Source organism: Eleutherodactylus coqui, chromosome 9, assembly GCF_035609145.1.
Source record: "Eleutherodactylus coqui strain aEleCoq1 chromosome 9, aEleCoq1.hap1, whole genome shotgun sequence".
NCBI classification, from domain to species: Eukaryota; Metazoa; Chordata; class Amphibia; order Anura; family Eleutherodactylidae; genus Eleutherodactylus; species Eleutherodactylus coqui.
The window spans coordinates 160,609,596-160,623,742 of record NC_089845.1 but is presented as its reverse complement, the minus strand read 5'-3'; the positions used below and the strand labels follow the sequence as shown (position 1 = coordinate 160,623,742).

At 32.2% G+C, this 14,147-nt stretch overlaps 1 protein-coding gene across 1 annotated transcript in view; it reads right to left on the bottom strand.

Moving 5' to 3' along the window:
• LOC136578586 (serine/threonine-protein phosphatase 6 regulatory ankyrin repeat subunit B-like) overlaps positions 1-14,147 on the bottom strand; it is a 121,764-nt gene that overhangs the window by 47,302 nt on the left and 60,315 nt on the right. The window contains exon 15 of the mRNA XM_066578735.1: positions 1,431-1,547. Coding sequence (XP_066434832.1) covers positions 1,431-1,547 — 117 coding nt within the window. The remainder of the gene's footprint in view (positions 1-1,430; positions 1,548-14,147) is intronic.

Genomic DNA, 14,147 nt, shown 5'->3' with positions numbered 1-14,147 from the left:
ACTACTATAATACTGCCCCCTATGTACAAGAATATAACTACTATAATACTGCTCCCTATGTACAAGAATATAACTATTATAATACTGCTCCTATGTACAAGAATATAACTACCATAATACTGTCCCCTGTGTACAAGAATATAACTACTATAATACTGCCCCTATGTACAAGAATATAACTACTATAATACTGTCCCTATGTACAAGAATATAACTACTATAATACTGCCACCTATGTACAAGAATATAACTACTATAATACTGCTCCTATGTACAAGAATATAAATACTATAATACTGCTCCTATGTACAAGAATATAACTACTATAATACTGCTCCTATGTACAAGAATATAAATACTATAATACTGCTCCCTATGTACAAGAATATAACTACTATAATACTGCTCCTATGTACAAGAATATAAATACTATAATACTGCTCCCTATGTACAAGAATATAACTATTATAATACTGCTCCTATGTACAAGAATATAACTACCATAATACTGTCCCCTGTGTACAAGAATATAACTACTATAATACTGCCCCTATGTACAAGAATATAACTACTATAATACTGCTCCTATGTACAAGAATATAAATACTATAATACTGCCCCCTATGTACAAGAATATAACTAATATAATACTGCTCCTATGTACAAGAATATAACTACTATAATACTGCCCCCTATGTACAAGAATATAACTATTATAATACTGCTCCTATGTACAAGAATATAACTACCATAATACTGTCCCCTGTGTACAAGAATATAACTACTATAATACTGCCCCTATGTACAAGAATATAACTACTATAATACTGTCCCTATGTACAAGAATATAACTACTATAATACTGCCACCTATGTACAAGAATATAACTACTATAATACTGCTCCTATGTACAAGAATATAACTACTATAATACTGCTCCTATGTACAAGAATATAACTACCATAATACTGTCCCCTGTGTACAAGAATATAACTACTATAATACTGCCCCTATGTACAAGAATATAACTACTATAATACTGCCCCCTATGTACAAGAATATAACTACTATAATACTGCTCCTATGTACAAGAATATAACGACTATAATACTGCCCCCTATGTACAAGAATATAACTACTATAATACTGCCCCCTATGTACAAGAATATAACTACTATAATACTGCCCCCTATGTACAAGAATATAACTACTATAATACTGTCCCCTGTGTACAAGAATATAACTAATATAATACTGCCCCCTATCTACAAGAACATAGCTATTATAATACTGCGCTCTGTGTACAACTAGGAATAATGGGGCAGTTTGCAAGATTTTAAACCTTATTAATTTTCAGCATGTAAAAATCATGCAGGTGGGGTATCTTTTCTAGAACATGACTTGGGTTCCTTAGCAGAAGTCCAGCTCACCTTTTCCTGTCTGTTCATGGTCTTCTGCATGCGGTTGCATCCTATATGTTTAATCATCTCCAGTAGGATGTCTTCATTCCCCATCCTGGCGCAGTGATGCAGCGGAGTCTCCCCTGTCTGCAGAGAGTGAAAAAGGAATTTTTAACACCATATATATTAATCAATGACAACAATAGCCATATACTGCGGGAGGGATACAGATTCAAGGACATTAACACAGGTGAGATCATGATGAGCACAAAGGGTGCAGCGCACAAGCACTTAGCTGTGAGGCCTTAGTCAGACGGGCGTTTTTTCGTGCGATTTGCGCATCGCATGTCGCATGTGCATGCGCACATCGCGTGACCGGAGGCGAAAAATCGCGGGAAAAATCTGCACCTAGCCGCGTTAATCGTCGCAGCAAAACGCCCGTCTGACCGGAGAAAAATCGTCATGCGCATCAAAATGCGCATGAAACTTAGACTGGCCGGCGAAAAAAATTATTTTGGTGCGCACATAAAATGCCAAACGCAGATATATATATAATATATAATTTATCGCATATCCGCATAAAAAGCGGACATGTGACCGATACCATAGCGAACCATTGGTTCTATATATGCGCGAATCGCATGCGCAAGCGCAAATCGCGCGCAAAAACGCCCGTCTGACTAAGGCCTGAAGATGTTTGTCTTCTATACAGCTGTAAGAACAAAAGCACTTGGAAGCAGAATTGGAAGAAAATGACTTTATTACCACGATATTATAGCATGTATTGATGCACATAGACCAGGGGGTAGTATTATAGTAGGTATATTCTTGTACATAGAGAGCAGTATTATAGTAGTTATATTCATGAACATAAGGAGCAGTATTATAGTAGTTATATTCTTGTACATAGGGGGCAGTATTATAGTAGTTATATTCTTGTACATAGGAGGCAGTATTATAGTAGTTATATTCTTGTACATAGAAGGCAGTATTATAGTAGTTATATTCATGTACATAAGGAGCAGTATTATAGTAGTTATATTCTTATACATAGGAGCAGTATTATAGTAGTTATATTCTTGTACATAGAAGGCAGTATTATAGTAGTTATATTCATGTACATAAGGAGCAGTGTTATAGTAGTTATATTCTTGTACATAGGAGGCAGTATTATAGTAGTTATATTCTTGTACATAGGGGGCAGTATTATAGTAGTTATATTCTTGTACATAGGAGAGCAGTATTATAGTAGTTATATTCTTGTACATAGGAGGCAGTATTATAGTAGTTATATTCTTGTACATAGGAGGCAGTATTATAGTAGTTATATTCATGTACATAGGGGGCAGTATTATAGTAGTTATATTCTTGTACATAGGGGTAGTATTATAGTAGGTATATTCTTGTACATAGGCACAGTATTATAGTAGGTATATTCTTGTACATAGGGGTCAGTATTATAGTAGTTATATTCTTGTACATAGGGGGCAGTATTATAATAGTTATATTCTTGTACATAGGCGGCAGTATTATAGTAGTTATATTCTTGTACATAGGGTGCAGTATTATAGTAGTTATATTCTTGTACATAGGCGGCAGTATTATAGTAGTTATATTCTTGTACATAGGGGCAGTATTATAGTAGTTATATTCTTGTACATAGGCGGCAGTATTATAGTAGTTATATTCTTGTACATAGGGTGCAGTACTATAGTAATTATATTCTTGTACATAGGAGGCAGTATTATAGTAGTTATATTCTTGTACATAGGAGGCAGTATTATAGTAGTTATATTCTTGTACATAGGGAGCAGTATTATAGTAGTTATATTCTTGTACATAGGAGGCAGTATTATAGTAGTTATATTCTTGTACATAGGGGGCAGTATTATAGTAGTTATATTCTTGTACATAGGAGGCAGTATTATAGTAGGTATATTCTTGTACATAGGGGTCAGTATTATAGTAGTTATATTCTTGTACATAGGAGCAGTATTATAGTAGGTATATTCTTGTACATAGGGGTCAGTATTATAGTAGTTATATTCTTGTACATAGGGGGCAGTATTATAATAGTTATATTCTTGTACATAGGCGGCAGTATTATAGTAGTTATATTCTTGTACATAGGGTGCAGTATTATAGTAGTTATATTCTTGTACATAGGCGGCAGTATTATAGTAGTTATATTCTTGTACATAGGGGCAGTATTATAGTAGTTATATTCTTGTACATAGGCGGCAGTATTATAGTAGTTATATTCTTGTACATAGGGTGCAGTACTATAGTAATTATATTCTTGTACATAGGAGGCAGTATTATAGTAGTTATATTCTTGTACATAGGAGGCAGTATTATAGTAGTTATATTCTTGTACATAGGGAGCAGTATTATAGTAGTTATATTCTTGTACATAGGAGGCAGTATTATAGTAGTTATATTCTTGTACATAGGGGGCAGTATTATAGTAGTTATATTCTTGTACATAGGAGGCAGTATTATAGTAGTTATATTCTTGTACATAGGGGGCAGTATTATAGTAGTTATATTCTTGTACATAGGGAGCAGTATTATAGTAGTTATATTCTTGTACATAGGAGGCAGTATTATAGTAGTTATATTCTTGTACATAGGAGGAGTATTATAGTAGTTATATTCTTGTACATAGGGGGCAGTATTATAGTAGTTATATTCTTGAACATAGGCGGCAGTATTATAGTAGTTATATTCTTGTACATAGGGTGCAGTACTATAGTAATTATATTCTTGTACATAGAGGGCAGTATTATAGTAGTTATATTCTTGTACATAGGAGGCAGTATTATAGTAGTTATATTCTTGTACATAGGGAGCAGTATTATAGTAGTTATATTCTTGTACATAGGAGGCAGTATTATAGTAGTTATATTCTTGTACATAGGGGGCAGTATTATAGTAGTTATATTCTTGTACATAGGAGGCAGTATTATAGTAGTTATATTCTTGTACATAGGGGGCAGTATTATAGTAGTTATATTCTTGTACATAGGGAGCAGTATTATAGTAGTTATATTCTTGTACATAGGAGGCAGTATTATAGTAGTTATATTCTTGTACATAGGAGGAGTATTATAGTAGTTATATTCTTGTACATAGGGGGCAGTATTATAGTAGTTATATTCTTGTACATAGGAGGAGTATTATAGTAGTTATATTCTTGTACATAGGGGGCAGTATTATAGTAGTTATATTCTTGTACATAGGCACAGTATTATAGTAGTTATATTCTTGTACATAGGGGGCAGTATTATAGTAGTTATATTCTTGTACATAGGGGGCAGTATTATAGTAGTTATATTCTTGTACATAGGGGTCAGTATTATAGTAGTTATATTCTTGTACATAGGGGGCAGTATTATAGTAGTTATATTCTTGTACATAGGAGGAGTATTATAGTAGTTATATTCTTGTACATAGGGGGCAGTATTATAGTAGTTATATTCTTGTACATAGGCACAGTATTATAGTAGTTATATTCTTGTACATAGGGGGCAGTATTATAGTAGTTATATTCTTGTACATAGGGGTCAGTATTATAGTAGTTATATTCTTGTACATAGGGGGCAGTATTATAGTAGTTATATTCTTGTACATAGGAGGTAGTATTATAGTAGTTATATTCTTGTACATGGGGGCAGTATTATAGTAGTTATATTCTTGTACATAGGAGGTAGTATTATAGTACTTATATTCTTGTACATAGGGGGCAGTATTATAGTAGTTATATTCTTGTACATAGGGGGCATTATTGTAGTAGTTATATTCTTGTACATAGGGGGCAGTATTATAGTAGTTATATTCTTGTACATAGAGGGCAGTATTATAGTAGTTATATTCTTGTACATAGGGGCAGTATTATAGTAGTTATATTCTTGTACATAGGGGGCAGTATTATAGTAGTTATATTTTTGTACACGTGGAGCAGTGTTATTGCAGTTCTATTCTTGTACATAGAGGGCAGTATTATAGTAGTTCTATTCTTGTACATATGGGGAAGTATTATAGTAGTTATATTCCTGTACATAGGGGGCAGTATTATAGTAGGTATATTCTTGTACATTGGGGGGCAGTATTATACTAGTTATATTCTTGTACATAGGAGCAGTATTATAGTAGTTATATTCTTCTACATAGCGGGCAGTATTATAGTAGTTATATTCTTGTACATAGGGGCAGTATTATACTAGTTATATTCTTGTACATATTGGGTTAGTATTATAGTAGTTATATTCTTGTACATAGGGGGCAGTATTATACTAGTTATATTCTTGTACATATTGGGTTAGTAGTATAGTAGTTATATTCTTGAACATAGGGGGCAGTATTATACTAGTTATATTCTTGTACATATTGGGTTAGTATTATAGTAGTTATATTCTTGTACATAGGGGCAGTATTATAGTAGTTATATTCTTCTACATAGGGGGCAGTATTATAGTAGTTATATTCTTGTACATAGCCACAGTATTATAGTAGTTATATTCTTGTACATAGGGGGCAGTATTATAGTAGTTATATTCTTGTACATAGGGGTCAGTATTATAGTAGTTATATTCTTGAACATAGGAGGTAGTATTATAGTACTTATATTCTTGTACATAGGGGGCAGTATTATAGTAGTTATATTCTTGTACATAGGGGAGCAGTATTATAGTAGTTATATTCATGTACATAGGGGGCAGTATTATAATAGTTATATTCTTGTACATAGGGGCATTATTGTAGTAGTTATATTCTTGTACATAGGGGGCAGTATTATAGTAGTTATATTCTTGCACATAGAGGGCAGTATTATAGTAGTTATATTCTTGTACATAGGGGCAGAATTATAGTAGTTATATTCTTGTACATAGGGGGCAGTATTATAGTAGTTATATTCTTGTACATAGGGGGCAGTATTATAGTAGTTATATTCTTGTACATAGGGGCAGTATTATAGTAGTTATATTTTTGTACATAGGGGGCAGTATTATAGTAGGTATATTCTTGTACATTGGGGGGCAGTATTATACTAGTTATATTCTTGTACATAGGAGCAGTATTATAGTAGTTATATTCTTCTACATAGGGGGCAGTATTATAGTAGTTATATTCTTGTACATATTGGGTTAGTAGTATAGTAGTTATATTCTTGTACATAGGGGGCAGTATTATACTAGTTATATTCTTGTACATATTGGGTTAGTATTATAGTAGTTATATTCTTGTACATAGGGGGCAGTATTATAGTAGTTATATTCTTGTACAAAGGGAGCAGGATTATAGTGGTTATATTCTTATACATAGGGGCAGTATTATAGTAGTTATATTCTTGTACATAGGGGGCAGTATTATAGTAGTTATATTCTTGTACAAAGGGAGCAGGATTATAGTGGTTATATTCTTGTACATAGGTGGCAGTATTATAGTTGTTATATTCTTGTACATAGGAGGCAGTATTATAGTAATTATATTCTTGTACATAGGGGGCAGTATTATAGTAGTTATATTCTTGTACATAGGTGGCAGTATTATAGTTGTTATATTCTTGTACATAGGAGCAGTATTATAGTAGTTATATTCTTGTACATACAGGGCAGTATTATAGTAGTTATATTCTTGAACATAGGGGACAGTATTATAGTAGTTATATTCTTGTACATAGGCAGCAGTATTATAGCAGTTATATTCTTGTACATAGGGAGCAGTATTATATTAGTTATAATCTTGTACACAGAGTGCAGTATAATAGTAGTTATATTCTTGTACATAGGGGGCAGTATTATAGTCGTTATATTCTTGTACATAGGGGGCAGTATTATAGTAGTTATATTCTTGTACATAGGAGGCAGTATTATAGTAGTTATATTCTTGTACATAGGAGGCAGTATTATAGTAGTTATATTCTTGTACATCTGGGGCGGTATTATACTAGTTATATTCTTGTACATAGGGGGCAGTATTATACTAGTTATATTCTTGTACATAGGAGCAGTATTATAGTAGTTATATTCTTCTACATAGGGGGCAGTATTATAGTAGTTATATTCTTGTACATATTGGGTTAGTAGTGTAGTAGTTATATTCTTGTACATAGGGGGCAGTATTATACTAGTTATATTCTTGTACATATTGGGTTAGTATTATAGTAGTTATATTCTTGTACATAGGGGGCAGTATTATAGTAGTTATATTCTTGCACATAGAGGGCAGTATTATAGTAGTTATATTCTTGTACATAGGGGCAGAATTATAGTAGTTATATTCTTGTACATAGGGGGCAGTATTATAGTAGTTATATTCTTGTACATAGGGGGCAGTATTATAGTAGTTATATTCTTGTACATAGGGGCAGTATTATAGTAGTTATATTTTTGTACATAGGGGGCAGTATTATAGTAGGTATATTCTTGTACATTGGGGGGCAGTATTATACTAGTTATATTCTTGTACATAGGAGCAGTATTATAGTAGTTATATTCTTCTACATAGGGGGCAGTATTATAGTAGTTATATTCTTGTACATAGGAGGCAGTATTATAGTAGTTATATTCTTGTACATAGGAGGAGTATTATAGTAGTTATATTCTTGTACATAGGGGGCAGTATTATAGTAGTTATATTCTTGTACATAGGAGGAGTATTATAGTAGTTATATTCTTGTACATAGGGGGCAGTATTATAGTAGTTATATTCTTGTACATAGGCGGCAGTATTATAGTAGTTATATTCTTGTACATAGGGTGCAGTACTATAGTAATTATATTCTTGTACATAGAGGGCAGTATTATAGTAGTTATATTCTTGTACATAGGAGGCAGTATTATAGTAGTTATATTCTTGTACATAGGGAGCAGTATTATAGTAGTTATATTCTTGTACATAGGAGGCAGTATTATAGTAGTTATATTCTTGTACATAGGGGGCAGTATTATAGTAGTTATATTCTTGTACATAGGAGGCAGTATTATAGTAGTTATATTCTTGTACATAGGGGGCAGTATTATAGTAGTTATATTCTTGTACATAGGGAGCAGTATTATAGTAGTTATATTCTTGTACATAGGAGGCAGTATTATAGTAGTTATATTCTTGTACATAGGAGGAGTATTATAGTAGTTATATTCTTGTACATAGGGGGCAGTATTATAGTAGTTATATTCTTGTACATAGGAGGAGTATTATAGTAGTTATATTCTTGTACATAGGGGGCAGTATTATAGTAGTTATATTCTTGTACATAGGCACAGTATTATAGTAGTTATATTCTTGTACATAGGGGGCAGTATTATAGTAGTTATATTCTTGTACATAGGGGGCAGTATTATAGTAGTTATATTCTTGTACATAGGGGTCAGTATTATAGTAGTTATATTCTTGTACATAGGGGGCAGTATTATAGTAGTTATATTCTTGTACATAGGAGGAGTATTATAGTAGTTATATTCTTGTACATAGGGGGCAGTATTATAGTAGTTATATTCTTGTACATAGGCACACTATTATAGTAGTTATATTCTTGTACATAGGGGGCAGTATTATAGTAGTTATATTCTTGTACATAGGGGTCAGTATTATAGTAGTTATATTCTTGTACATAGGGGGCAGTATTATAGTAGTTATATTCTTGTACATAGGAGGTAGTATTATAGTAGTTATATTCTTGTACATGGGGGCAGTATTATAGTAGTTATATTCTTGTACATAGGAGGTAGTATTATAGTACTTATATTCTTGTACATAGGGGGCAGTATTATAGTAGTTATATTCTTGTACATAGGGGGCATTATTGTAGTAGTTATATTCTTGTACATAGGGGGCAGTATTATAGTAGTTATATTCTTGTACATAGAGGGCAGTATTATAGTAGTTATATTCTTGTACATAGGGGCAGTATTATAGTAGTTATATTCTTGTACATAGGGGGCAGTATTATAGTAGTTATATTTTTGTACACGTGGAGCAGTGTTATTGCAGTTCTATTCTTGTACATAGAGGGCAGTATTATAGTAGTTCTATTCTTGTACATATGGGGAAGTATTATAGTAGTTATATTCCTGTACATAGGGGGCAGTATTATAGTAGGTATATTCTTGTACATTGGGGGGCAGTATTATACTAGTTATATTCTTGTACATAGGAGCAGTATTATAGTAGTTATATTCTTCTACATAGGGGGCAGTATTATAGTAGTTATATTCTTGTACATAGGGGGCAGTATTATACTAGTTATATTCTTGTACATATTGGGTTAGTATTATAGTAGTTATATTCTTGTACATAGGGGGCAGTATTATACTAGTTATATTCTTGTACATATTGGGTTAGTAGTATAGTAGTTATATTCTTGAACATAGGGGGCAGTATTATACTAGTTATATTCTTGTACATATTGGGTTAGTATTATAGTAGTTATATTCTTGTACATAGGGGCAGTATTATAGTAGTTATATTCTTCTACATAGGGGGCAGTATTATAGTAGTTATATTCTTGTACATAGCCACAGTATTATAGTAGTTATATTCTTGTACATAGGGGGCAGTATTATAGTAGTTATATTCTTGTACATAGGGGTCAGTATTATAGTAGTTATATTCTTGAACATAGGAGGTAGTATTATAGTACTTATATTCTTGTACATAGGGGGCAGTATTATAGTAGTTATATTCTTGTACATAGGGGAGCAGTATTATAGTAGTTATATTCATGTACATAGGGGGCAGTATTATAATAGTTATATTCTTGTACATAGGGGCATTATTGTAGTAGTTATATTCTTGTACATAGGGGGCAGTATTATAGTAGTTATATTCTTGCACATAGAGGGCAGTATTATAGTAGTTATATTCTTGTACATAGGGGCAGAATTATAGTAGTTATATTCTTGTACATAGGGGGCAGTATTATAGTAGTTATATTCTTGTACATAGGGGGCAGTATTATAGTAGTTATATTCTTGTACATAGGGGCAGTATTATAGTAGTTATATTTTTGTACATAGGGCGCAGTATTATAGTAGGTATATTCTTGTACATTGGGGGGCAGTATTATACTAGTTATATTCTTGTACATAGGAGCAGTATTATAGTAGTTATATTCTTCTACATAGGGGGCAGTATTATAGTAGTTATATTCTTGTACATATTGGGTTAGTAGTATAGTAGTTATATTCTTGTACATAGGGGGCAGTATTATACTAGTTATATTCTTGTACATATTGGGTTAGTATTATAGTAGTTATATTCTTGTACATAGGGGGCAGTATTATACTAGTTATATTCTTGTACATAGGGAGCAGTATTATAGTAGTTATATTCTTGTACATAGGGGCAGTATTATAGTAGTTATATTCTTGTACATAGGGGGCAGTATTATATTAGTTGTATTCTTGTACATAGGAGCAGTATTATAGTAGTTATATTCTTGTACATAGGAGCAGTATTATAGTAGTTGTATTCTTGTACATAGGAGCAGTATTATAGTAGTTATATTCTTGCACATAGATGGCAGTATTATAGTAGTTATATTCTTGTACGTAGGAACAGTATAATAGTAGTTCTAATCTTGTACATAGGGGGCAGTATTATACGAGTTATATTCTTGTACATAGGGGGCAGTATTATAGTAGTTATATTCTTGTACATAGGGGGCAGTATTATAGTAGTTACATTTTTGTACATAGGGGGCAGTATTATACTAGTTAAATTCTTGTACATATTGGGTTAGTATTATAGTAGTTATATTCTTGTACATAGGAGCAGTATTATAGAAGTTATATTCTTGTACATAGGGGGCAGTATTATAGTAGTTATATTCATGTACATAGGAGGCAGTATTATAGTAGTTATATTCTTGTACATAGAGGGGAGTATTACAGTATTTATATTCTTGTACATATTGGGGTAGTATTGTAGTTATATTCTTGTACTTGGGAGGCAGTAATATAGTAGTTATATTCTTGTACATAGGAGCAGTATTATAGTAGTTATATTCTTGTAAATAGAGGGCAGTATTATAGTAGTTATATTCTTGTACATAGGAGCAGTATTATAGTAGTTATGTTCTTGTACATGGGGGGCAGTATTATAGTAGTTATGTTCTTGTACATGGGGGGCAGTATTATAGTAGTTATGTTCTTGTACATAGGGGGCAGTATTATAGTAGTTATATTCTTGTACATATTGGGTTAGTATTATAGTAGTTATATTCTTGTACATAGGGGGCAGTATTATAGTAGTTATATTCTTGTACATATTGGGTTAGTAGTATAGTAGTTATATTCTTGTACATAGGAGCAGTATTATAGTAGTTATATTCTTGTACATAGAGGGCAGTATTATAGTAGTTATGTTCTTGTACATGGGGGCAGTATTATAGTAGTTATGTTCTTGTACATAGGGGGCAGTATTATAGTAGTTATATTCTTGTACATATTGGGTTAGTATTATAGTAGTTATATTCTTGTACATAGGGGGCAGTTCTATAGTAGTTATATTCTTGTACAAAGGGAGCAGGATTATAGTGGTTATATTCTTATACATAGGGGCAGTATTATAGTAGTTATATTCTTGTACATAGGGGGCAGTATTATAGTAGTTATATTCTTGTACAAAGGGAGCAGGATTATAGTGGTAATATTCTTGTACATAGGTGGCAGTATTATAGTTGTTATATTCTTGTACATAGGAGGCAGTATTATAGTAATTATATTCTTGTACATAGGGGGCAGTATTATAGTAGTTATATTCTTGTACATAGGTGGCAGTATTATAGTTGTTATATTCTTGTACATAGGAGCAGTATTATAGTAGTTATATTCTTGTACATACAGGGCTGTATTATAGTAGTTATATTCTTGTACATAGGGGACAGTATTATAGTAGTTATATTCTTGTACATAGGCAGCAGTATTATAGCAGTTATATTCTTGTACATAGGGAGCAGTATTATATTAGTTATAATCTTGTACACAGAGTGCAGTATAATAGTAGTTATATTCTTGTACATAGGGGGCAGTATTATAGTCGTTATATTCTTGTACATAGGGGGCAGTATTATAGTAGTTATATTCTTGTACATAGGAGGCAGTATTATAGTAGTTATATTCTTGTACATAGGAGGCAGTATTATAGTAGTTATATTCTTGTACATCTGGGGCGGTATTATACTAGTTATATTCTTGTACATAGGGGGCAGTATTATACTAGTTATATTCTTGTACATAGGAGCAGTATTATAGTAGTTATATTCTTCTACATAGGGGGCAGTATTATAGTAGTTATATTCTTGTACATATTGGGTTAGTAGTGTAGTAGTTATATTCTTGTACATAGGGGGCAGTATTATACTAGTTATATTCTTGTACATATTGGGTTAGTATTATAGTAGTTATATTCTTGTACATAGGGGCAGTATTATAGTAGTTATATTCTTGTACATAGGGGGCAGTATTATAGTAGTTATATTCTTGTACATAGGCACAGTATTATAGTAGTTATAATCTTGTACATAGGGGGCAGTATTATAGTAGTTATATTCTTGTACATAGGGGTCAGTATTATAGTAGTTATATTCTTGTACATAGGAGGTAGTATTATAGTACTTATATTCTTGTACATAGGGGGCAGTATTATAGTAGTTATATTCTTGTACATAGGGGAGCAGTATTATAGTAGTTATATTCATGTACATAGGGGCAGTATTATAATAGTTATATTCTTGTACATAGGGGCATTATTGTAGTAGTTATATTCTTGTACATAGGGGGCAGTATTATAGTAGTTATATTCTTGTACATAGAGGGCAGTATTATAGTAGTTATATTCTTGTACATAGAGGGCAGTATTATAGTAGTTATATTCTTGTACATAGGGGCAGTATTATAGTAGTTATATTCTTGTACATAGGGGGCAGTATTATAGTAGTTATATTCTTGTACATAGGGGGCAGTATTATAGTAGTTATATTCTTGTACATAGGGGGCAGTATTATAGTAGTTATATTCTTGTACATAGGGGCAGTATTATATTAGTTATATTTTTGTACATGTGGAGCAGTGTTATTGTAGTTCTATTCTTGTACATAGAGGGCAGTATTATAGTAGTTCTATTCTTTTACATATGGGGAAGTATTATAGTAGTTATATTCTTGTACATAGGGGCAGTATTATAGTAGGTATATTCTTGTACATTGGGGGGCAGTATTATACTAGTTATATTCTTGTACATAGGAGCAGTATTATAGTAGTTATATTCTTCTACATACGGGGGAGTATTATAGTAGTTATATTCTTGTACATATTGGGTTAGTAGTATAGTAGTTATATTCTTGTACATAGGGGGCAGTATTATACTAGTTATATTCTTGTACATATTGGGTTAGTATTATAGTAGTTATATTCTTGTACATAGGGGCAGTATTATAGTAGATATATTCTTGTACATAGGGGGCAGTATTATCTTAGTTGTATTCTTGTACATAGGAGCAGTATTATAGTAGTTATATTCTTGTACATAGGAGCAGTATTATAGTAGTTGTATTCTTGTACATAGGAGCAGTATTATAGTAGTTATATTCTTGTACATAGGAGGCAGTATTACAGTAGTTATATTCTTGTACATAGGAGCAGTATTATAGTAGTTATATTCTTGTACATAGAGGTCAGTATTATAGTAGTTATATTCGTGTACATAGGGGGGCAGTATTATAGTAGTTATATCCTTGTACAT